Here is a 25405-nt window from a genome sequence, read left to right on the forward strand (position 1 = left end):
TATTATAAATTAATATTAACGCTTTTTCACTGGTTAACCTCTCCTATGTATCTTTGACAATGTTTGACATATAAGCTCCATTACTAACATAACCTACATTTAAATGTATGTGGTGAAATAATCTAAGTCATACGTCCATATCTTGATTCATACCATTTTTAAAGGTCAAGTCACTGCCAGCTCTCGTGGTTTCTACTATACTAATCTCGCCTTCTTTACACCATTGTGTTTTATTTTAAATACCCTTTTGTTTCAATTAATTTTTTCTTATTATTGACTACCTATGTATTAAATTGATTCAATGAATTTAATTCGTTTTCTATAGCTAACTTCCAGCCGTTATCTTCTTTTGCTTCATTGTATGTTTGTGGTTCTTCATTACTTCTTAACAAACAGTATGCTATGTGTGTTTCATAATCATCTAAGTATTTTGCCATCTTCAATATTCTTCCTGATCTCGTTTGTTGCGTTTTCTTTCTCTTTTTCATTTGTGTCTAGTTCAATTTCTTGATTAATTTTCTTCTCTCCATCATTTTCTTCATTGTTTGTAACATTTTGAATTCTTATTTGTTCATTACTTTCCTGTACATATTTAATATCATTTTCATCGAATGTGGCATCTATAGATATTACTATTTCTCCAAAATATCCTATCAATCTCATTTCCAAAGCTCTTTTTTTCATTTTTTCTTTTTTTGGTAATCTCAATGCCCAAGTTTTTGCTCGAAATACCATTAACTTATTTAAATCGAGTCTACCATAATGTTTCATAGCAGGTGTACCTCCATTCAAAGCTTTCCAACGTACGTTTCGTCTAAAATAATTCTGTTCATTCTCTCAGCAACAGACTTCAATAATTCTATCATATCATACGCAGACTCTGCACCTTTGGCATACTCAATATGCCAGTCTGTTATGCACTGTACAGTAACTGAGCTAGCTAAAGTTCGTTTTGTACAAGATCTGGTTACTAAGACATGTTGAGCTAGCACCAAGCAGCTAATGTTATTTGTATTTTGATTAGAAGTCCTGACAGCCACAAAAAGAAAAACGTCTTAGAGCGTAGCCGTTCTTCTGGAGTACAGCTTTCAAAAACTTTTCTTTTTTCAAATTCTTTCCATCGCATATCGTTTCTGCTCGTTGGAACAAGGTTTGGATCTGTTTTCCTAATGACAGAAACTTTAGGAAAGGTACCTGATTTGCAGCTACCATTTCCATGGTAAATTTAATCATGGTATTCTTTTGGAGGCGATCTTTTTCATGCTGCCTAATCATAAAGATATCACCAAACTAAGCCAAAATAGCTTAGGTTATCGATGACAACGCATTGCTCGTAGAATTACCACTAGCCCTGGAATATGGATGGTAAATAGAGATTTCCCATCGAAATTTACGAGGATGTCATGGAGATCTAACTTAATACTTTTGATTGATTTCAAAAAATGTTTTGAATTAGTTTCATGCTTTTGGAAATAAATCTAAATAATATAGAATATAGAGTATATTCAAAAAGAATACAATTATAAAGATTTTCTTATTAAGAATTTTTTTGTGCCAATCCAACAATAACACTTTTAACCTCGCTGTATTGATGCAACCCATCCTCCCCCATTTCTCTCCCCAATCCCGAATCTTTAAACCCTCCAAACGGAGTTTGAGCACTTAACACATTGTAACAATTAACCCAAACTGTTCCAGCTCTAATTCCTTGGGTTAAATAATTTATTTTATCAACATCTTTGCTGAAAATTCCCGCCGCTAAGCCGTAATTGGTGTTGTTGGCTCTTTCGATTAATTCCTCTAATGTGTCGAATTTTAGAATGTTTTGAACTGGCCCGAAAATTTCTTCTTGGGCGATTTTGTGGTGGTCTTGAACGCCTGCGAAAACGGTTGGTTGGACGAAATATCCTTTATCACCGAATCTTGCACCTCCAGTTGCTAAACAAGCTCCGTCTTTAACTCCGCTTTGAATCAAATTTAAAATTTTTTCCATTTGGGTTTGATCAATTTGTGGGCCTTGTTCTGTTTTGATATCGAATGGGTTTCCAACAACGCGGTTTTTAGCGCGTTCTACAGATCTGGAATTAAAATAATATTGATTTTATGATTAATTAATGATTTAATTGTTTACTTTTCAACAAATTCGTCGTAAATTTTTGATTGTACGAAAGTTCTTGATCCAGCGCAACAAACTTGACCTTGGTTCATATAAACGGCTTGATGGGCCCATTCTACAGCTGTTGGTAAGTCGACGTCGTCTAAAATTATATTGGGGCTTTTCCCGCCTAATTCTAAAGTTGTTCTTTTTAGATTTCCAATTCCGGATGATTGTTGAATTTTTTTCCCCACTTCAGTTGAGCCGGTGAATGCGATTTTATCGACTTTTTGATTTTTACACAAAGCTTCACCAGCATCTCCGTATCCCGGAACTATATTAACCACACCAGGTGGAAATCCAGCTTCTTTTATTAATTGCCCCATGTATAAAGCGGTTAATGGGGTTTGTTCGGCTGGTTTTATTACAACGGTGTTCCCCATTGCTAAAGCTGGAGCGATTTTCCAACAAAATGTTAGTAAGGGACCATTCCATGGGGTGATTTGTCCACAAACTCCAATCGGTTCTAATTTTGTATACGCGAAATAATTCCCGTCCATTGGGATGGTTTTTCCGTGATTTTTGTCGGCCCATCCTGCCATATAACGAAGACTTTTTATTCCTACGTTAATAAAAGCCGATGTTGTTGGAAACGGACTCCCCATGTCTAAAGTTTCTAAAGACTAATAAACAAAAAATTCGAAATTAAATTATAAATACAAAAATGAAATAAAAAATTTTACGGCTAAATTGATGAAATCCCTTTCGATTAAATCGGCGAGTTTATTTAATAAATACCCTCGTTGAGAAGCATCGATTTTTCGCCATGGTGAGTTTAGTTTGAAAGCTTCAAAAGCTGCGTTTACCGCTAAATCGACGTCTTCTTTGGAGCTTCTTGGAATTTCCGCTATAATTTCTCCGCTTGATGGGTTGATCGTTTTGAAAGTTTTCCCAGAAATCGATTGGAGGTACTCGTTGTTGATGAATATCTAAAAGAAAGATAATGAAGCGAGGAGCAGATATTGGAATTGACCCAATACGGACGTCATCGTTGCGAGTATGCAACCAATATTACAGTGCTGGTATTGCAATACGCGATTTGCGAGGTTGGTTGCATACTTGCAACGATGACGTCGGGTACGATAATTAATTAACACACTGTACATCAACACAAACTAAAAGACTTGATCTGAAAACAACACCAATGAGAAATTTGCAACATGGCGTTCCAGGGATGTCATCTCAAAGACAAAGCGAGTTATTCAGAAAACCACAAAAACTGGATTTTATAAAATAACACGCAAAAAGTAAACGAAAATACAAATAAATATTACTTACTCATTTAATGACAAAATGAAACAACTAAACAAAGAATTCATTACGATTTTCAAAATTAATCCAAAACTGTAAGTGATGTGGAACTAGATATTCTAGATGAAGATATTAGTAACTTCCTCAATGACAAACGTATCTTTCATAGATATTGTAAACGAATAATATCACGCGCCACCAACAATCCAACGAGAAAAATAAGAATCATAACAGATGAAGTCAACGCTTTCTAAAAACTTGTGCAAGAAGAACTATAGACACAAACTTTACAAAATAATCACAGCGATGTGGTAAATGCAAAGAAAACCACAAAACTACTAACTGTACTATAGACTGTCTAAGGGCTCCCCACAATTAAAATAAAATCCGCTAACAAAAAAACTGAGGAAATTAATGAAAAAGTAGTCAAAATTTCAAGAATTCATAAACCGATGTCAATCCATAACTACATAATTGACACATACATATACGAATTGAATAAACCAGAAAATCGGAACAGAAGTCTTCATTAGTTTCGCGGACTAATTCCAGATAGATACCTTTGTCAATATATCTGGCAACCCTGCTTATATAGTAATGTTGGACCGCCTAGATAATAACGCACCACCAACAACAATTCCCACTCACTTACAACAGAGTAACATCTCCGGAGATGGAAGACACTAATTCAGTTGAATGAAGACTTCAATCCGCGATATTCAAAATACGATGGAAATAACAGAGACAGAACCAAGAGAACCTGGGTACATATAGCAATTATCAGAAATTGAGACGAACGGAGAGGAAATCAACAACTACTCAGCTCCCAAAGAATTTATAAAAGTCATATATGCAAATAATTTACAACTATTACAAACAATGACATAGAGAAGATGCTATTTGTAGAAAGTAAAACAAGATATACTAATAAGACAAGAGGCGGATCTCTCATATTGCTAAAGCCAACAATACCTCTAGAATACTCTAGATAAAGCAAACCCGCCATCGATTAACAGACCTCTCAATGAATGTCTCCACTTCACCATCCCTTTCGATAAAGAACAAATTCACATCTTTCTTGTGTATATATATCTACATCAGTCTCTTGAAAAGAACATTTTCTCTAAAACAGCACAATACAAATACGTCATAATAATAGGCGATTTCAATCTTAACCCATCTAACCGCAAACAATTGCAAAAATACATACAGACCCTACATTCCTGATGCCGGCAAACAACGACATAACCCCGGATATATTAATCTACACTAAATAATGTTCAAAATCTGCACAAATCAAACCCCACCAACCCAGTCCGAAAGGTCAAAATATAACCTAACCAGAACCAACGTACAAAAAGGAAATGAAAATATGACAACCTTTATAAACAAATCCAGAACAACACAAATAAACGAGAACTTCATACAAGACTTTCACAACTCCCTTACACAGGCTATAATACGCCACTCACCGAAAATAAGATACTCTCCATATACAGGGTGTTAATAAACAACAGAATACTAAAAAATTAACTAAACAAAGAAAACAAAAAAAATTGAAAAATTAATCCAGGAATACCAACTGGATCGTTAGTTAGAAACATGCAAAGAAATAGAAACGGATCGCGGCAGAACATATTGGCAGAAATTCAAAAAAGTGACAAAATACAAGAACGCTGGTCTTCTTGTATTTTGTTACATTCCGACAATAACGTACATCAATATAGAATATAGAACAGATCAACAGAAATGCGATATACTTGCCCAACACTTTCAAAGTGCGTTCACCCCCAAACCAAACCACGATTACGACAATCATCACCAAGAATATATTAACGAATGGTACACAAGAATTCTAACTATGCCAACCCACGTAGAATTTTTCTAGTCATCACGGTTTTTGAGTTATAAAGAGTTAAGTATTTTAGAAGTTGAGTATTCAGTATTTACGTGCACCATTGGATTCCACGTGAAAAAATCTATTAGAACCCGTTTTTACGTTTCCGGATAGCCGAGATACAGGAGGTGTCTGAAAATCGTAAGTTTCAGAAAAAAGTAGCTCAGGTTCGCGAAAGCTGCAACTTTCTATCTTTCATAATAACAGATACCCTGCAAACCCATCGAAATTTGGACACCTGTACATAACTTAATCCGTAAAATTTTCAATTTCTGCATACGAAACCTTATATTCCCATCAACATGGAAAAAAGCTACAATTATAACAATCCCCAAACCTGGAACAAAGCATTCTCTTCCACCACGCTACCGCCCTATCACCCTACTCCCTGTAATTGAAAAAATCTACGAAAGTATCATATTCGGCTGCAAATAGAAACAATGAACAATTCATCCGCTCATTATTCTCACAAATAACAAAGAAGTAACGAATCTACATCACCGAAAAACCGCGATTTTATTTCTTGACATAAATAAAGCCTTCGACACAGTCTGGCACCAGGGCCTTCTATACAAGATGGATAAATTAGGAATACCTACACCCTATATAATGCTACATCCTTCCCTTTCTCCCCTCTCCAAGGAGTACATCAAGGATCCCCTATCTCACCTACCCTGTAAAACGGCTACTGCTATGATATACAGTGTGTTAACACTTTCGTGTCCGTTCAATATACAATTAGGGTAACGTCAATGGCAGGCATCTTCACTACGTATTGTTACGCCAGGAGCCGCAAATAATGTCATATAAACGTAAAAATACGTTAGCGGCGCCTGACTATAGACAATATAAAAACGTAAAAATACGTGAGCGGGTCCTCACTGATGGCAATATAAAATGTAAAAATAGGTGATCGGTCACGAAAGTGTTAATTAATTATCGTACCCGACGTCATCATTGCAAGTATGCAACCAATATCACAGTGCAATACGCATCATACGCAAATCGCGTATTGCAATAAAAATACTGTGATATTGGTTGCATACTTGCAATGATGACGTGGGGTACGATAATTAATTAACACACTGTATGCCATCCAACCTATCCAGGCACCAATTATATTGATCCGAATAGCTACATACTTCAATATGTAGATGACACAAGACTAATATCGCATGGAAAAAACCTTCAAATAGCAATAGAATCATTCCAGAGGCTATGCAACAAGATATCATCATGGTTCCACAAATGGAGAGTCACCCCCAATCCGGACAAATTTCAACTATTGATCCCACACTCCAGAATCACCGATCAATCCCAGCACAACACAACAGGCACATCAATTACAAAACCTACAAACTTGGTCAAATATTTGGGCATAACCCTGGATAATAAATTGTAATTCAAAGCACACTACAAAAAAATACAAACAGAGGTAACAAGACGAGCAAAACATTTTAGATCATTGACCTACAAAGACAGGGGTATTTCTGTAAAATCGGCGACACAGATTGATAGAAGTATATGTCGACCACTCCTCGATTATGGACATCTCACGACTATATGTTCCCCGGAGTCGACAAAGGAAGTAATCAGGAAAGCAGAAAGAAAATGTTTACGAATTTTGACAAAAATTAAACACTTGAACATCCACTCCACAATATAAACAATGAGGATTTATATTCAAAAACGGAAATAAAACCAATCTCAGTGAGGTATAAAATACTGAAAGAAAATTTCTTCAAAATAATAAATAAATATACTGTTATTTCATAATTAATGTAAGCGGAAAAACCCTATAACGGTCGATAGCTGAAAAAAGTTATTTTCTCTCTCTCTCTGAAGCGAGGAGAGAATTAAATTTTTACTTACTCCTAATTGAGGTAATTTTGGTTCCAAAATTGGTGCGATTGAATAAAATCGTTTTTCAAGTCGATTTCCACGAAATTTTCCACCAAATATTCCACGAAACATTTTTTATAACTTTTAAAACCTTTATAATTTTATAACAACACAAACGAATGAAGACGAGATGTTTGAGACAACTTTGAGGGTCAACTTCCTAAAATTAAAGATTTCTAAAGAAAACCAGTCGCTTAGAACTAAATGGTCAAGGTTAAAAGATTTTTTTTTCCAAGTTGATATAAAACTTTTTTTTCTTACTCAGAAAGTTTTATTTTTTTCTAACAGGAAATCAAGAACCATCAGGAGGTGTTTTAATTTTTTTTCTCCTTTTTGCTTTATACACAATACTTATTTCTTTAAATTAAAATTTCGTAATGAGAGATGAAATAGATGAACGAAGTGAAACAGACAGAGAACATGTGAGTTTATCAAATCCTCTCACATATGATGTAAGTTACACATGGTTGCAGTATTTCGAGCAAGGAAACCAGGAGATCAGAATATAACAAGAGAAATATGTGTAACCTATTGATTTTATGTAGAAATTTCGTTTAAAATTAAATTTTTATTATTTAATTGATTAATAATAACTAAATAATGATTTTAATCCTAAATAATTCATTATTTAAACAATTTTAATTAAAACTAGGAGTTTTTAATCCCCTTTTTTAATCCTAAAGATTCGTATCTCCATCTCCTTTTAACTTGGTACATTTAAAATAGCGCCATCTTCGTCTCATTTGTAATATAAGGATCCATTGATGTGTTGTGGAACATTTTTATAGTATCCACCCGCCCATATTAGTTATATTATTAATAAAATTGGTCCGTTTCCCCGAACACCGATTCTATTTTCTGGCTTTTTCCAGAAAATTTTTATATAAGCTACCAGGGAAGCAGAAGATCACCAGGGAATCAGTAAACCGGCGTTTGGAATTTGTTGAGAAACCTGAGAAAATCCTCTAGGAACCCAACTTCCGCATAGGAAAATCCAGAAATCCCACAAAAATTAACCGGTGAGTACGATTTTATTTATTACTATTGTAAAATGCGTTTTAAGATTACGGATTATTTTATTATTATTAATAACGATAAATATTAAAAATGAAGAGAAATTAAGATGAAACAAAAATTAAAGTTTCATTAATGTTTAATTTAATTATTTTGATGGAATTGATAAAAATTATTTTTGTTTTTAAATTAATTTTTTTGTTTCCAATCAAACCGAAGTTGGTGGAATCACCAACTGGTTTTAATCAGGGTACCATTAAACGAAGGAGTAAATGTTAGAACAATCAGATATAATAAATTAAAGAGTAGTCTCGAATTAAACCAAGTATCAAGACACCAGAAAATTATTGTTGTAAATTTCAAATATTACAGATTCCTTTTTTTCCATTAATTTTTTTCTTAAATTTTTTTTTTTTTCGTTATATTTAAATTATATTTTAATGACAATCGAGTGGCTTTGGTGGTAGAGCATAGCACGGCGTAGCAAGAGTTGCCAGAAGGGCTCTAGCGTAGCGACACTTGGTGTTCTTGGTATCGGGCGAACAGAAATTGGCGCAGATTGAAATCGTGTCGAATTAAACTGAAGCCGGTCCGTTGGAATGTGGTTTTCCCATTAATATTCTGCTTGCCTGGTCGTCGAAAGTCCAGAAAGGCGGTGCTGGGGGTTGTTACGATCTTCTGGGGCGTATCCCTAACTCTCCTCTATGAGAATTTTCGAAATGCATGCGCAGCAACACCTTCTCCCTCGATTTTATTTTATATTACCTGTGGAATGTATACAATGTCAAATTTTTTTTTTTAGTATGGTGTATATTGGGTTATCAACTCTAACAAATTTTAAGTTTTAAAATACAACTTTTAGATGCAATAATTTATATATATTTTGAAGCATATCAATTATGTTGCCCAAAAATATCAATAATGGAGTTAGAAACGGTGCTAACAGAAAATAAGAGTGATATTAAGAGATATCTTGCGAAATGTAGAAATATAGAGAATATTAATGACAATCATAGACGATATTAGAGAATATCTACAATATCACAAAATATTTTAGACAAAACATACAAAAACACACAATATTGAGACATTGAGACAGCACGTTTCGATTGATAAATGATGGGAAGGCTAAGATGTTGAAATACAGTGTGTTAATTAATTATCGTACCCGACGTCATTATTGCAAGTATGCAACCAATATCACAGTATACGCGATTTCTACTTAATTTGCGTATTGCAATACTAATAGTGCGATATTGGTTGCATACTTACAATGATGACGTCGGGTACGATAATTAATTAACACACTGTATATCTAGGATAATCGAGAAAGATACTGTAGACGATGTTAAAAAAAGTAAAAGACGATATTGAAAGATTTCAAGGACAATGTTGAGAGATAACAAGGGTAATGTTAATAAATGATAGACTAGATACCAAGAAAAGCCGTTGACAATCTTGATGAGGCTAAGTTCGATATTGGAAGTTGTTAAGGATAATGTTAAAATGAAAAAATGTTGTGGGAGGTCAGAACAGTGTAGAACACGATATCCAGACGTATCTACATCTCTTTGCACACAGATTCTAAGAGTGTCGTACAACATAAAAGTTATATTTACTTTGATCTAAAGGATTTATATGCTACTAGCTGCTAGTAAACTAGCTCTATGTAATTATGGTAGCGTGTAAACTATGTAGATAGTTTACTAGTAAATATGTAAGTGAGTAAAGTTGAAGACCGGTCAATTTTACTAGCCACTAGCTGGCTTCTTTATTATCTAGATATTCTAGATAATAAAAGAAGTATTGTGTAATTATACCGAAGAGCAAACTACATAGCTATAGAACAGAAGAATTTATAACGTGGAGGATTGTAGGTTTACTTACATAGGAGTGTCCCACATAAGCGGCAAAGTACATAAATGATTAAAGAGCCGAGATACACATTTCTTCCAACACGCAATAAAAACGATATCATTTCATTTAAAATAACATATGATTATTTCGGTATGTCGGCGTCGTTATGAAACACCCTGTATGTATAAAAATATTTTCGTTTATAGTGTGGTAAATTTCCTACAACTTTTCTCTAAAAAAATGTGTATCTCGGCTAAATAAAGTTGAGTACTCTGGTTTTGAAGAATTATCGCAAGTGTTAAAAGCTAAAGGCCTACTTAAAGATACGACAGCAAAGCTCCAAGAACTAAGGCACATCCAAGGAGTACTTTTTTTTGACATTTTAGGTGCCGTTTTCACAATATACAAGATGTGGCACGTAAGCGGCAAAGTACATAAATAACATTATGTAGTCGAGATAATAAAGCACAAACTATAAACACTTACTAAACATTGCACAACAAATAGTTATTAATTAACTTAATAGGCAAACCGACTTAAAACACAATGAGTTATTCAAATATTAATTAAGTTTTCATAAAACGAATATTTGAATGTTGAAATTTATGCAAATATTATTTTTCATAAATAAATAATCAAAAAGTGATAAAAATACAGAGTAAAAGTAAATCTCATAATTTTATGATATTCATGTTTTATATTATAAAATATTAATCAAACAAAAACAGAAAGAACAAGAAAAACTGACAAAAATATACAAAATGAAAAAATTTTCTTTCAATATCACGAAATCTACTAAAATTGGACATGTGATATACTTAATACAAATTAAAGAGAAGTTGATGGGCAATTCAATCAGCATATAATATACAGGATGTTCTATTTAAAAAACTTATGAAAAAGTCATTTAAAAAGCATCAAAATTTACAATGTTTCTAACATCTTTGAATACTATCATCCACGTACTGGTTTTGACTATTATCTGGCATAGTTTAAAGGCAAAGTCGGAAAAAATGTCATTTTTATATAGTTTTTAAAAAGATCCTGTAACGGGCATATTTGGAAAAACAATTGAATATGTCAGGAACTATTAACACTGTTAGTTAGCAACATATACGGTTGGATAACTAAATTTACAGGACGTTCCATTTAAAAAAATTTACATACTTGCCGCTACGCCCAAATGCAACACCATGTATAATGATTTCTATCGACTGCCGGAATACTAATAACTCACCCTGTATATCATCAGTTAAGTCAAGAAGCGCTGTGGCACAGCTATACTGACTCCTGAAACCAGATTGTTTGTCAAGTAATATGTTATAAGTATCTAAAAAGGATGTTAATTGCTTCGCCATAATCTTTTCTAACACTTTAGACAAAACCGGAAGGATGGTAAAATCTTTCAACATCACTTTTGATAGATAAAAATTGAAAATATGACAATGAATACTCAAAATACGTGTTATCCTCGTATTAAATACGAGGATAACACAACCTAACCATATTTAAAGAAATATCATCCGAACCAAAACTAGTACACTGAATCAAGAGTAGAAATCACTGAATAGAATTCACGGACACTTCTTTTTGATAGATATGAAAAAAATAAGTTGATACTATCAGGATCGGCTATGTGGGGAGGTAAATCAGTGTTCCACATGAAACCAGATCCTTCCATCATACAGCTCCGGTTAATAAAGTTGTAGTCTGACTAATGCAATTCCAAACTTTTTCTTGAAATCAAAGTGCTAGTTGGCATTATACATATATCACTGTGTTGCATATTTTTATAGAATTAAAACTAGAACTAACACTTGACCTAGAACTAGAACGTTTCGGGTTTAGCCGTGCGTCTTCAGACCCAAATGTTTCTAGTTCTAGGTCTAGTGATAGTTCTAGTGGCAGTGGTAGGTAGCGTTAGTTAGCATATCATATTACTATGTTGTATATTTTTATTCAACTAAAACTAGAACTAACATAAGACCTAGAACTAGAATCATTCGGGTTTAGCCATACTGAGAGACGTGCGGCTAAACCCGAATGTTTCTAGGCGGCCGGCAACATCTCCAGTTTTCTTAGTGACAATGGTCAGAAAAGCAGCCTAATCTTTTCATGAACGTTAATATAGAACAGAAAGGACTATTTCCATTTTAACAACCTGCTTATCATTTACTGATTGCAATCGAAGCAACGCCATCCCGGCTACTTGATAAAAATATCGAGGGGCAGCACGTTCAGCATATACATTCGCCATCGCAATCGTAGGTGTAGATTTCATAGCGCCTTTGATTAGCGGGCAGGCCAGTCGTTGCAATTGATGCAGCAATTTAGCTTTACATACATGTTTTAGTGCTGACCACCAAACTATGGCTTCGTGAGCTACCATGGGTCTTATCACAGAAGTGTAGATCCACATTGTAACTTTCGGTTTTAGTCCCCAAGTATTTCCAATAGCCCTTCGGCACTGGTTCAGTACAATCGTTGCTTTTTTGGTTTTGCAACTAATGTGTGATGTTCAAGTTAGTCCTTTGTCCAAGATAACTTTTCCTGGTGTAATTTTCGCTTAAAACTGACCAATAGCAACCCTTCTTTTTGGCGCTTCAATTTGAAAACACACCTCCTAATTAAAAAATACCCAACATTTTTCCTGGGATGATTGACATTTCAAAAGAAAATCCAATATGTTTTTAGTTTAGAATGCGTAGGTACTGCATTGTGGTTAAGATGATTTCAGATATTTTGCATCAGTCTAAAATGTAAATATTGTAATTATAGGATTTATCTAAAAATCTGGAGTCTGGGCAGTGTAATTTAAAACTTCTTCTCGAAGTTTAGAACCAATTTCCACACAGAGTTTCCATATATCTAAAATTTTTGGTCATATTATTAATTTCTTACATCGTGAAGATTTTTTAATTTAATTATTATTTTTAATTCAATCAGAACATAATATACAGGTGTTCCATTTAAAGAACTTATGAAAAAGTCATTTAATAAACATCAAAATTTACAATGTTTCATGAACACGCTGTATGTAATAGTCTATCATCTTTGGATAATATCATCTACGTATTGGTTTTGACTATTATCTGACATAGTTTAAAGGCAAAATCGGCAAAAATGTCATTTTTACATAGTTTTTAAAAAGATCTTGTAACGGGCATACAACACTAGTACACTTAATCAAAAGCAGAAATCGCTCAATAGAATTCACGGACACTTGTTTGAAGGTAAAAGGAGTAAAGGATTTAATTGATAAGTATGATAGAAATTGTATGATGAAATAGAAGTTCATACTATCGGGATAAGCTAGGTGGGGAGGTAAATCAGTCTTCCACAGGAATCCAAATCCTTCCATTATACAGCTCCGGTTAATAAAGTTGTAGTCTGACTGATGCAATTCCAAACTTTTTCTTGAAATCAAAGCACTGGTTAGCATTATACATATATCACAGTGTTGCATATCTTTATTGAATTAAAGTCTCTTGGTTAGCGTGCGTCTGAAGACGCACGGCTAAACCCGATATTTTCACTATCACTTGAACTAACATAAGACCTAGAACTAGAATCATTCGGGTTTAGCCGTCTTAAGAGACGTGCGGCTACATCCGAATGTTTCTAGTTCTCGGTCTAGTGTTAGTTCTAGTTTTACACTAGCACTACCACTAGAACTAACACTAGCACTATCACTTGAACTAACACAAGAATTAGAACTAGAATCATTCGAGTTTAACCGTCTTGAGAGACGTGCGGCTAAACCCGAATGTTTCTAGTTCTCAGTCTAGTGTTAGTTCTAGTTCTACACTAGCACTACCACTAGAACTAACACTAGACCTAGAATCATTCGGGTTTAGCCGTCTTGAGAGACGTGCGGCTAAACCCGAAACTTTCTAGTTCTAGTGTTAGTTCTAGTTTTACACTAGCACTATCACTTGAACTAACACAAAACCTAGAACTAGAATCAGTCGGGTTTAGCCGTCTTGAGAGACGTGTGGCTAAACCCGAATGTTTCTAGTTCTCAGTCTAGTGTTAGTTCTAGTTTTACACTAGCACTATCACTAGAATTAACACTAGACCTAGAACTAGAATCATTCGGGTTTAGCCGTCTTGAGAGACGTGCGGCTAAACCCGAAACTTTCTAGTTCTAGTGTTAGTTCTAGTTTTACACTAGCACTATCACTTGAACTAACACAAAACCTAGAACTAGAATCATTCGGGTTTAGCCGTCTTGAGAGACGAGCGGCTAAACCCGAAACATTCTAGTTCTAGTGTTAGTTCTAGTTTTACACTAGCACTATCACTTGAACTAACACAAAACCTAGAACTAGAATCATTCGGGTTTAGCCGTCTTGAGAGACGAGCGGCTAAACCCGAAACATTCTAGTTCTAGTGTTAGTTCTAGTTTTACACTAGCACTATCACTTGAACTAACACAAAACCTAGAACTAGAATCATTCGGGTTTAGCCGTCTTGAGAGACGTGCGGCTAAACCCGAAACATTCTAGTTCTAGTGTTAGTTCTAGTTTTACACTAGCACTATCACTTGAACTAACACAAAACCTAGAACTAGAATCATTCGGGTTTAGCCGTCTTGAGAGACGAGCGGCTAAACCCGAAACATTCTAGTTCTAGTGTTAGTTCTAGTTTTACACTAGCACTTGAACTAACACAAAACCTAGAACTAGAATCAGTCGGGTTTAGCCGTCTTGAGAGACGTGTGGCTAAATCCGAATGTTTCTAGTTCTCAGTCTAGTGTTCGTTCTAGTTTTACACTAGCCCTACCACTAGAACTAACACTAGACCTAGAACTAGAATCAGTCGGATTTAGCCGTCTTGAGAGACGTGCGGCTAAACCCGAATGTTTCTAGTTCTCAGTCTAGTGTTAGTTCTAGTTTTACACTAGCACTACCACTAGAACTAACACTAGACCTAGAATCATTCGGGTTTAGCCGTCTTGAGAGACGTGCGGCTAAACCCGAATGTTTCTAGTTCTCAGTCTAGTGTTAGTTCTAGTTTTACACTAGCACTACCACTAGAACTAACACTAGACCTAGAATCATTCGGGTTTAGCCGTATTGAGAGACGTGCGGCTAAACCCGAAACTTTCTAGTTCTAGTGTTAGTTCTAGTTTTACACTAGCACTATCACTTGAACTAACACAAAACCTAGAACTAGAATCATTCGGGTTTAGCCGTCTTGAGAGACGTGTGGCTAAATCCGAGTGTTTCTAGTTCTCGGTCTAGTGTTAGTTCTAGTTTTACACTAGCCCTACCACTAGAACTAACACTAGACCTAGAACTAGAATCAGTCGGGTTTAGCCGTCTTGAAAGACGTGCGGCTAAACCCGAATGTTTCTAGTTCTCAGTCTAGTGTTAGTTCTAGTTTTACACTAGCACTACCACTAGAACTAACACTAGACCTAGAATCATTCGGGTTTAGCCGTCTTGAGAGACGTGCGGCTAAACCCGAAACTTTCTAGTTCTAGTGTTAGTTCTAGTTTTACACTAGCACTATCACTTGAACTAACACAAAACCTAGAACTAGAATCAGTAGGGTTTAGCCGTCTTGAGAGACGAGCGGCTAAACCCGAAACTTTCTAGTTCTAGTGTTAGTTCTAGTTTTACACTAGCACTAACACTTGAACTAACACAAAACCTAGAACTAGAATCATTCGGGTTTAGCCGTCTTGAGAGACGTGTGGTTAAATCCGAATGTTTCTAGTTCTCGTTCTAGTGTTAGTTCTAGTTTTACACTAGCCCTACCACTAGAACTAACACTAGACCTAGAACTAGAATCAGTCGGATTTAGCCGTCTTGAGAGACGTGCGGCTAAACCCGAATGTTTCTAGTTCTCAGTCTAGTGTTAGTTCTAGTTTTACACTAGCACTACCACTAGAACTAACACTAGACCTAGAATCATTCGGGTTTAGCCGTCTTGAGAGACGTGCGACTAAACTCGAAACTTTCTAGTTCTAGTGTTAGTTCTAGTTTTACACTAGCACTATCACTTGAACTAACACAAAACCTAGAACTAGAATCATTCGGGTTTAGCCGTCTTGAGAGACGTGTGGCTAAATCCGAGTGTTTCTAGTTCTCGGTCTAGTGTTAGTTCTAGTTTTACACTAGCCCTACCACTAGAACTAACACTAGACCTAGAACTAGAATCAGTTGGATTTAGCCGTCTTGAGAGACGTGCGACTAAATCCGAATGTTTCTATTTCTTGGTCTAGTGTTAGTTCTAGTAATAGTGGTAGGTAGCGCTAATTATCATAAGATATTACCATGTTGTATATTTTTATTCAACTAAAACTAGAACTAACACTAGACCTTGAACTAGAAAGTTTCGGATTTACCCATACTGAGAGATGTGCGTCTAAGGCATTTTTTTAGTTCAGAATGTGTTGGTATTGCATTGTGGTTAAGGTGATTTCAGATATTTTGCAGCAGTCTAAAATGCAGATATTGTAATTAAAGGGTTTATCTAAAATTTTGGAGTCTGAGCAGTATAATTAATTACTTCTTCTCGGTATTCAGAACCAATTTCCACACAAACTTTCCATATATCTCAAATTTTTGCATTTTTATTTATATTATTAATTCTTACATCGTGAAGATTTTTTAATTTCATTATTTCATTAAAATTGAGAAATAAATTGATTAAAAAAAATTCTTTTAAATGATTAATTCCGATTTCATCAAAATTTGTGTTATTTCCCCAATTCATTAAGCAATAACTCATTCATACTTTATAGGCAACCACTTTTACACATTTTTCTTCCAAGTGTATTAATTTAACTATTAAATTTCTTAATAAGATTTTATTTACTTGTATTACATATTATTTTAAATAAATTCAATTTCCTTTTGATGCAATCCCAATAAAATTAAAAATAACAAATTACAAGAGAAAAGAACCATATTGCCCCATAATCAATAATTTCAGTAATTTAATATTTCTAAATTCAACGCCCATTTCGATTAGCAAAACCCACCGTATAATATTTCCGTTCTAATAATTCGAAATGTAATAATAAACCAAATCTAACGAATTATTAAACAAATCAATAACAAAGTATCGCAACTTTAAATTTGGATTGTCGAAACCATGAATCACCTTAATCTGCAAAAACAATAATAATAAGTATAATATCTAACCGTATCTGATAAGATGATAATTTTTCGAGTAGATAAAAAAATTTTCAAGGTAGCTTTATATATAAAATATCGTCGCTATGGTTACTCGATTAGAGATGCTTTCTATTAACGTGTATCGACGACCACGATGGCTTTAGTTGCTTTTAGTGACGTAGAAGCTGACTTCGTTCACTTGGTTGTGTTATTATAAACCCAACGCGAACTCGGTCGTCGGTTCACTTGAGGTTTAGAAATCGTGGGGTTCGCGTCGTTGTGTTTTAAAATTGTTACGTTAATACGCACAATTGTTTAAATAACTCGAGTGTAAACGAACGATTTTTCTAAATAAACGATATTAAAATTAAATTTGTTTAAGTGATGATTTAATAAGTTTAAAGACACTTCAGTTTTGTTATTTTTTCGAATTATCGATGCGTGATGACTTTGTGGTTTAAAATGTTTGTCAAATTTTGTTGTTAATAATACATTGAGAGTTTAAAATTAATCGTTTTAAAGGAAAGAAATTAATTTGATTTGGGTGAGATTAATTTTTATATTAATTAATTTTTTTTTAGATAATAAATAAGTTAGATGTAACGATTACGTTTTATATCCTTTTACATCATGGGAAACACTTTCGATTTTATAATTCTTTTAAGATAATAGGTTTTTGCATACGATTCGTGCATGTAATGCGTTTCTATTGTTGTACGTTGGGTTTGAAATGTAGGCAATTTCACATGATTCATCACAATACAACTCATTTCGATGTAATTTTATAATGTAAATCAATGGAATTTACTAAATGTGTAAATGTTCCAAATAATATCTTGTAATTTAAATTAATTTTTGATTTTTTGGGGTACGTTCAAATTTAAGATGTCATTTAGACGTCAAATTTTTACCTGTCAATGTCAAAATTGAAAGATTTTATTCCTTTATGTAATCATATAAGCATGTAGCACATCAAAACGATTAGGAATTAAGAACTAAAAGTTTGTTAAAGTTATAAAGGAAGGTTTGCGGTTCGTTACAGCATTATGCCAGATTATAAACTTCTAAGTGTAAGGATCAAAGCCATAAAATTGCGTTCATATCATATGGTATTGTAGGTAGAGTTTCATAACTCTTTTTTTTTGGCAAAATTGTATAATATATGAAATAAGCCAATACATGGCTTTCTACATGATCATGCTTGACTCTATAGTTGGTTTGAATATTGATCTGCCTTAACAGTTCCTTCCAAACGTCTCCATTCTGCGTGTGTTTTCTCCATCCCTTCAGCCTTCTTTTGTCCTCCTCCACATCGTCCACAAATCGTCAAGCCTATCCACCTTAACCTTTGCACTTTAATAAAGTTTATTATCTCTGGTTCTCAATACAACTAGAAATTATAACGCCAACGTCAGACGCGGTTTTTCTGAATTATGGTCCATGCTTCTATCCCATAGATAAGTACTGGTCGAATTAAGCTCTTGTATTCTTTCTGCATTAAGGTCCATGTTTTTATCCCATAGATAAATACTGGTCGAATTAAGTTCTTGTATTCTTTTTGCATTAAGGTCCATGTTTTTGTCCCATAGATAAATACTGGTCGAATTAAGCTCTTGTATTCTTTCTGCATTAAACTCCATGTTTTTGTCCCATACATAAATACTGGTTGTATTAAGCTCTTGTATAGGACTAATTTGTTTTTTCTTGATAACTTAGAGGTGAAGTCGTTTTTAAGCCCATGGAAGCATTTGTTAGGTTGGACTGATTCGCTGGCCGAATTTTTATTATTCATCAGAGATCCCAAGTAGGTATAAGAAACTCCTAACCGTTTCTATCTTGTCATCTCCAACTTCAAAATGTTCTTTTATGTTTCCACCACCAGCCTTTGCCACCATATACTTAGTCTTTGTAAAATTTATCTTCTCCGCCCCCGTTTTTAATATTTATGTCGTTGACTTGTTGAGTATTGTTCTTGCATCTCATACTACCTTTTCAAGGACAATGCTAAAAAGCAGACATGACAGCCCATCTCTCTGTCGTAGACCTTCGTGGCTTTCAAATGTCCTTGATAGATCTCCTTGAACATTTTTGACACTAATTAACAACAAAGAATTTAAGAAAACGATTATAAATAAGAAGATGAATCCAGATTTTGAAAATTAAAAGTAAAATTGACGTAAGTTAATTTATGTAAGATAACCTAAAAAGCATGTGTTTTCTATCAAAAGACAAACAATTTTAATGTGTAGTTTGTAAATTAATTTTTAATATGTATTAGGTGGCTAAAGCTGCTGAAGATGACTAAAAATAGTTGAAACCGGTTGAGCCGAAAATAAAATTTACCCATCTCAAAAACAAAGTTTTTTATTCACCTAATTATTATAACAAGATGGGAAGTAATAATATTAATAAACTTATTAATGTTATAAAATAGAGGATAGTTTGAGGTTAGGTTATACAAAATTGTAAGCTACCATGGTTGCCACTTTATTTTATATAAAAACTTAAAAATCCCCAATTTGGGGATTAAGGAAAAAATTCTTTCTCTAAAACGGTTATAAATTAAGAACTGAATCTTCTTGAGCTTATAAAGCAACGTTTGACGTTTAAGTTACATCAAATTATAAACTTCCAGGGTTGCCACTTTTTTATAAAAAACTTCAAAAGTCCCCAAATTAATTTGGCGTTTAATAACGTGATTTAGATTTAAAATTTTTAACCTCCAACCCGGTTATAAATTAAGAAATAAACGTTTTGAGGTTGTAAAGAAACGTTTGAGGTTAGATTACACCAAATTATAAACTTCCACGGTTGCCACTTTTTTATATAAAAACTTCAAAAATCCCCAATTTAATTTGGCATGTAATAACAACGTGGTTTAAGGAAAAATTTTTTCCTCCAACCCAGTTACGAATTAAGAAATGATACTTTTTGAGGTTATAAAGGAACGTTTGAGGTTAAATTACACCAAATTATAAGCTTCCAGGGTTGCAACTTTCTTTTATATAAAGACTTAAAAATCATCAATTTTGACGTTTGTCAAAAACGTGGTTTTAGGAAAAAAATTTTTCTCCAAAACGGTTACTAATTAAGAAATGAAACTTCTTGAGGTTGTAAAGAAACGTTTGAGGTTAGGTTACACCAAATTATAAACTTCCACGGTTGCCACTTTTTTATATAATAACTTCAAAAGTCCCCAGTTTTATTTGGCATCTAATAACAACGTGGTTTAAGGAAAATTTTTTTCTCCCACCCAGTTACGAATTAAGAAATGATACTTTTTGAGGTTATAAAGGACCGTTTGAGGTTAAGTTACACCAAATTATAAGCTTCCAGGGTTGCAACTTTCTTTTATATAAAGTCTTAAAAATCATCAATTTTGACGTTTGTTAAAAACATGGTTTTAAGAAAAATTTTTTTCTCCAAAACGGTTACTAATTAAGAAATGAAACTTCTTAAGGTTGTAAAGTAACGTTTGAGGTTAAATTACACCAAATTATAAACTTCCACGGTTGCCACTTTTTTATATAAAAAATTCAAAAATCCCCTGTTTCATTTGACGTCTAATAACAACGTAGTTTAACGAAACAAATTTTTCTCCAGCCCGGTTACGAATTAAGAAATGACACTTTTTGAGGTTATAAAGGAACGTTTGAGGTTAAGTTACACCAAATTATAAGCTTCCGGGGTTGCAACTTTCTTTTATAGAAAGACTTAAAAATCATCAATTTTGACGTTTGTTAAAAACGTGGTTTAAGGAAAAAATTCTTTCTCCAAAACGGTTACGAATTAAGAAATGAAACTTCTCGAGGTTGTCAAGAAACGTTTTAGGTTAGATTACACCAAATTATAAACTTCCACGGTTGCCACCTTTTTATATAAAAACTTCAAAAATCCCCAATTTAATTTGGCATCTAATAATAACGTGGTTTAAGGAAAGCTTTTTTTCTCCAACCCGATTACGAATTAAGAAATGACACTTTTTGAGGTTATAAGGGAACGTTTGAGGTTAAGTTACACCAAATTATAAGCTTCCAGGGTTGCAACTTTCTTTTATATAATGTCTTAAAAATCATCAATTTTGACGTTTGTTAAAAACATGGTTCTAAGAAAAAATTTTTTCTCCAAAACGGTTACTAATTAAGAAATGAAACTTCTTAAGGTTGTAAAGTAACGTTTGAGGTTAAATTACACCAAATTATAAACTTCCACGGTTGCCACTTTTTTATATAAAAACTTCAAAAATCCCCAAATTAATTTGGCGTTTAATAACAACGTGATTTAAAGAAAAATTTTTATCTCCAACCCGGTTACAAATTAACAAATTATACTTTTTGAGGTTGTAAAGGAACGTTTGAGGTTAAGTTACACCAAATTATAAGCTTCCAGGGTTGCAACTTTCTTTTATATAAAGACTTAAAAATCATCAATTATGACGTTTGTTAAAAACGTGGTTTTAGGAAAAAATTTTTTCTCCAAAACGGTTACGAATTAAGAAGTGAAATTTCTTGAGGTTGTAAAGAAACGTTTGAGGCTAGATTACACCAAATTATAAACTTCCACGGTTGCCACTTTTTTATATAAAAACTTCAAAAATCCCCAATTTAATTTGGCATGTAATAACAACCTGGTTTAAGGAAAAATTTTTTCCTCTAACCCAGTTACGAATTAAGAAATGATACTTTTTGAGGTTATAAAGGAACGTTTGAGGTTAAGTTACACCAAATTATAAGCTTCCAGGGTTGCAACTTTTTTTTATAGAAAGACTTAAAAATCATCAATTTTGACATTTGTTAAAAGCGTAGTTTTAGGAAAAACTTTTTTCTCCAAAACGGTTACGAATTAAGAAATGAAACTTCTTGAGGTTATAAAGGAACGTTTGAGGTTAGATTACTCCAAAATATAAACTTCCACGGTTGCCACTTTTTTATATAAAAACTTAAAAAATCCCTAGTTTCATTTGGCGTCTAATAACAACGTGGTTTAAGGAAACAAATTTTTCTCCAGCCCGGTTACGAATTAAGAAATGACACTTTTTGAGGTTATAAAGGAACGTTTGAGGTTAAGTTACACCAAATTATAAGCTTCCAGGGTTGCAACTTTGTTTTATAGAAAGACTTAAAAATCATAAATTTTGACGTTTGTTAAAAACATGGTTTTAGAAAAAAATTTTTTGTCCAAAACGGTTACTAATTAAGAAATGAAACTTCTTGAGGTTGGGTTGGGCTGGGTTGGGTTATAAGCTTCCACGGTTGCCACTTTTTTATATAAAAACTTCAAAAATGCCCGATTTGAACAAATGTGACAAAATGAACATAGATTATTTTTTTATCCGCTGTATTTTTTCTTTTATTATATGGTTTCGTGAAATAACCATTATGCCACATCAGAAAAAAATTATTTATAAAAACTCACATGTCATAAAACAGAAAATCAAAAAGTTACAGTCAAAAACATACAAAATTGAGTATACAGGAGAATGGAAGATAGATAATTGTGAATATTTCAAATAATTATTAATTTATTTTAAAGTTTGTGATATATATATATTGACAACAATCTTATTAACTAATTTGAATACAAAATAATCCAGTTTTCCAAATAAAATAATCACAGTATTAATAATAATGACAAATGATACGAAATTCACGTCACAAAATTGAGTGTACAGTAAAGGAAAAGTGAATAGGTCCTCCATTGGCGTCAACTATCGCCTACATTCGCCGTGGCATTGAGTCCACTAACTTTTTGGTGCAGTTTGGCGAGATTCTATCCCAAATTGTACAAATTTAATTTCTCAATTCGCTTTAGTTTTGGCAGTTGCTGTTTTTTAACTGAAATTTAACTTCTCCCCACAAATCTTCAATGGGGTTCACATATCAGGTTCACGACCAGGAGACTGTTTCATAAGGTACGACGTATGTTTTGGATCGTTGTCTTGTTGGAACTAGAACATAGTCAGGTGTTAAATTACACAAAATTATAAGCTTCCAGGCTTGCAACTTTTTTTGTATATAGACTTTAAAATCATCAAATGAAACTTTTTGAGCTTGTAAAGCAACGTTTGAGATTAGGTTACTCCAAATTATAAATTTCCACGGTTACCACTTTTTTAAATAAAAACTCCAAAAGTTCCCAATTTAATTTGAGTTAAAACTTTGAGTTTCACCACAAATTTTTGCAACATTTTATTGTTACTGCCAATTTTAGTGTATAAAATTAGTTCATTTTTTCTTACTATGTTTAAAATTGTCCTACTTAACTAGTTTCATACATTTAAACATTCCGTATGTGGTGCTCTTTTTAGAAAGTTATGACGTTAATATCGTTTTAAAGAAGAAACCGTCCTCTATACATACATATTTAATACATTTAATCCACCACAGAAACAAAAACAATTTTATGACACAATTTTCTTCGAATTCTTCTTCGTTTAAACTTTAATATTACCAACTCAGCGTGTCTCAAAGACACTCCTTCACATACCTAATCACGTGTTCTCGTCACGTTCCACGAAGAACGATTCCGACGAGATTCTAAGAAAGACTTTTTTTTTTTAAACAAATTATGTTTTAAGTTGTTTTCTTTAAAAAGTGAATCTAACAAAGTGAAATCGTTAAATTATTGTAATGATTTGAATCATTACATTTAAAGGTGAAATCTAGTATTCATTGGATTTAAAGAGTGAAATGAAATTGGAACGATGTTTAATGGCAAAATGAAAATGAGATGCAGTTAGAAAATAAATCGATTTTCATAAATAAATAAATAAGAACAGTTTTGATTAATTAGTGTTTTGGAGACAGACTAATTAAATTAAAAAAAAATAATTGATGAGTTAAAATGAAACCGTGACGATTTGAAAGTTTCATTACTCGCTCTAAATCTTTCTTTGTTCAATTTAAAAATGACATTAATTTTTAAATCTTTACTTTTTTTTTTTAGCAATTTTGTTTAATTTTCTTTTCTTGGGTTAATAATAATAAAACTGGTGTGTTTTTGTACCGTTAACTCATTTTAAGAATCTAGGGCGAGAAGTAAACAAAAAAAATAAAACAAAAACGATTTCAAAACAATTTATAAATTTCCATTAATTTTAATAATTTAATGAAACTAATTTCTTGTTTAATTCTAATTCGTTCTTGAATCTAGCAATAAATTATTGCGCTTTGCGATTTCGTTTTTAATAAGCGGATATCCTAGATAGCTTTTTCTACTTGATTAAAAAGGAAAAAATAAGGAAATTAAAAAAAAAAAATACAAGATACAATCGATCCGGTTTTACACTTTCTACAAAGAAGAAGTCTTGAGTGAGTCTCAAGAAGCTTAATTTTATTGTACAAGAAATCTTCTTCCTAAGATTTCCGGTTAGAAATCGTTACTTACTCTATAAATTCAAAGACTTTCGCGGTCGGTGTTAATTGAACTAAAACTAGAACTAACACTAGCACTGGAAATAACATTATGGTTAAAACTAGAATCATTTGGGTTTAGCCGTCTTAAAAGACGTGTGGCTAAACCCAAATGATTCTAGTTCTAGGTATAGTGTTAGTTCTACATACATAGTAACAGTACTAGTGTAAAATTAGAACTAACACTATACCTAGAACTAGAATCATTTAGGTTTAGCTGTTTTAAGAGACGTACAGCTAAACCTGAATGTTTCTAGTTCTTGATCTAGTATTGGTCCAATAAAACTATACAACAATCTAGCGCTGAATAACAAATGTTTCTAGTTCTAGGTTTAGTATTAATTGTAGTGGTAGTGTTAGTGTTAATTCTGGCTTTAGTTGTTATTCAGTGCTAGGTTGTTGTATATTTTTATTATTTAACTGCACCAACATTCTTCATAATATAGATAAGGTAGCTAAATTGTCCAAAATGATTAGAAATGGATTCATAGCTATCTCGTGTTGTTCAAAATCATTGAAAACCGATTAGGCATCATTTAATACTTGTCTAAATGATTACCAACTAGCTTGTAAACAATCCATGTTGCTCAAAAAGTTTGAAAACTAGTTATAGTCATTGAAAACTTGTCTAAAGGTATAAAGACTAGTTCATAGCAAGTCCAAATTACTTAGAACTACTGAAAATTGCACCAACATTGTCCAAAATTGGTTTATAAGTAGCTAAATTGTCCAAAATGGTTGGAAATGGATTTATAGCTATCTTATGTTGTTCAAAATCATTGAAAAC

General features: G+C 33.1%; 2 protein-coding genes across 3 annotated transcripts in view; one reads left to right on the top strand and one right to left on the bottom strand.

Annotated features, from left to right (window-relative positions):
• Positions 1-25405, top strand: part of LOC111422666 (tyrosine-protein phosphatase 3) — a 100166-nt gene that overhangs the window by 24394 nt on the left and 50367 nt on the right. Inside the window, exon 2 of one of the 2 annotated variants that reach the window (XM_071195409.1) lies at positions 8078-8224. The gene's annotated coding sequence lies outside the window, so the exon portion shown is untranslated. Of the gene's footprint in view, positions 1-8077; positions 8225-17445; positions 17751-25405 lie in introns of those variants that run through there. The other variant, XM_071195408.1, reaches the window with a different exon arrangement.
• On the bottom strand, positions 1502-7373 carry LOC111416186 (aldehyde dehydrogenase, mitochondrial-like). Its single transcript, XM_023048145.2, has 4 exons — positions 7176-7373; positions 2839-3084; positions 2132-2778; positions 1502-2078 (listed from the first exon to the last, which is right to left on the bottom strand). The coding sequence occupies exons 1-4, from the start codon at positions 7275-7277 to the stop codon at positions 1538-1540; spliced, it is 1536 nt and encodes a 511-aa protein (XP_022903913.2). The 5' UTR covers positions 7278-7373; the 3' UTR covers positions 1502-1537.

Source organism: Onthophagus taurus, chromosome 3, assembly GCF_036711975.1.
Source record: "Onthophagus taurus isolate NC chromosome 3, IU_Otau_3.0, whole genome shotgun sequence".
Taxonomy (NCBI): Eukaryota; Metazoa; Arthropoda; class Insecta; order Coleoptera; family Scarabaeidae; genus Onthophagus; species Onthophagus taurus.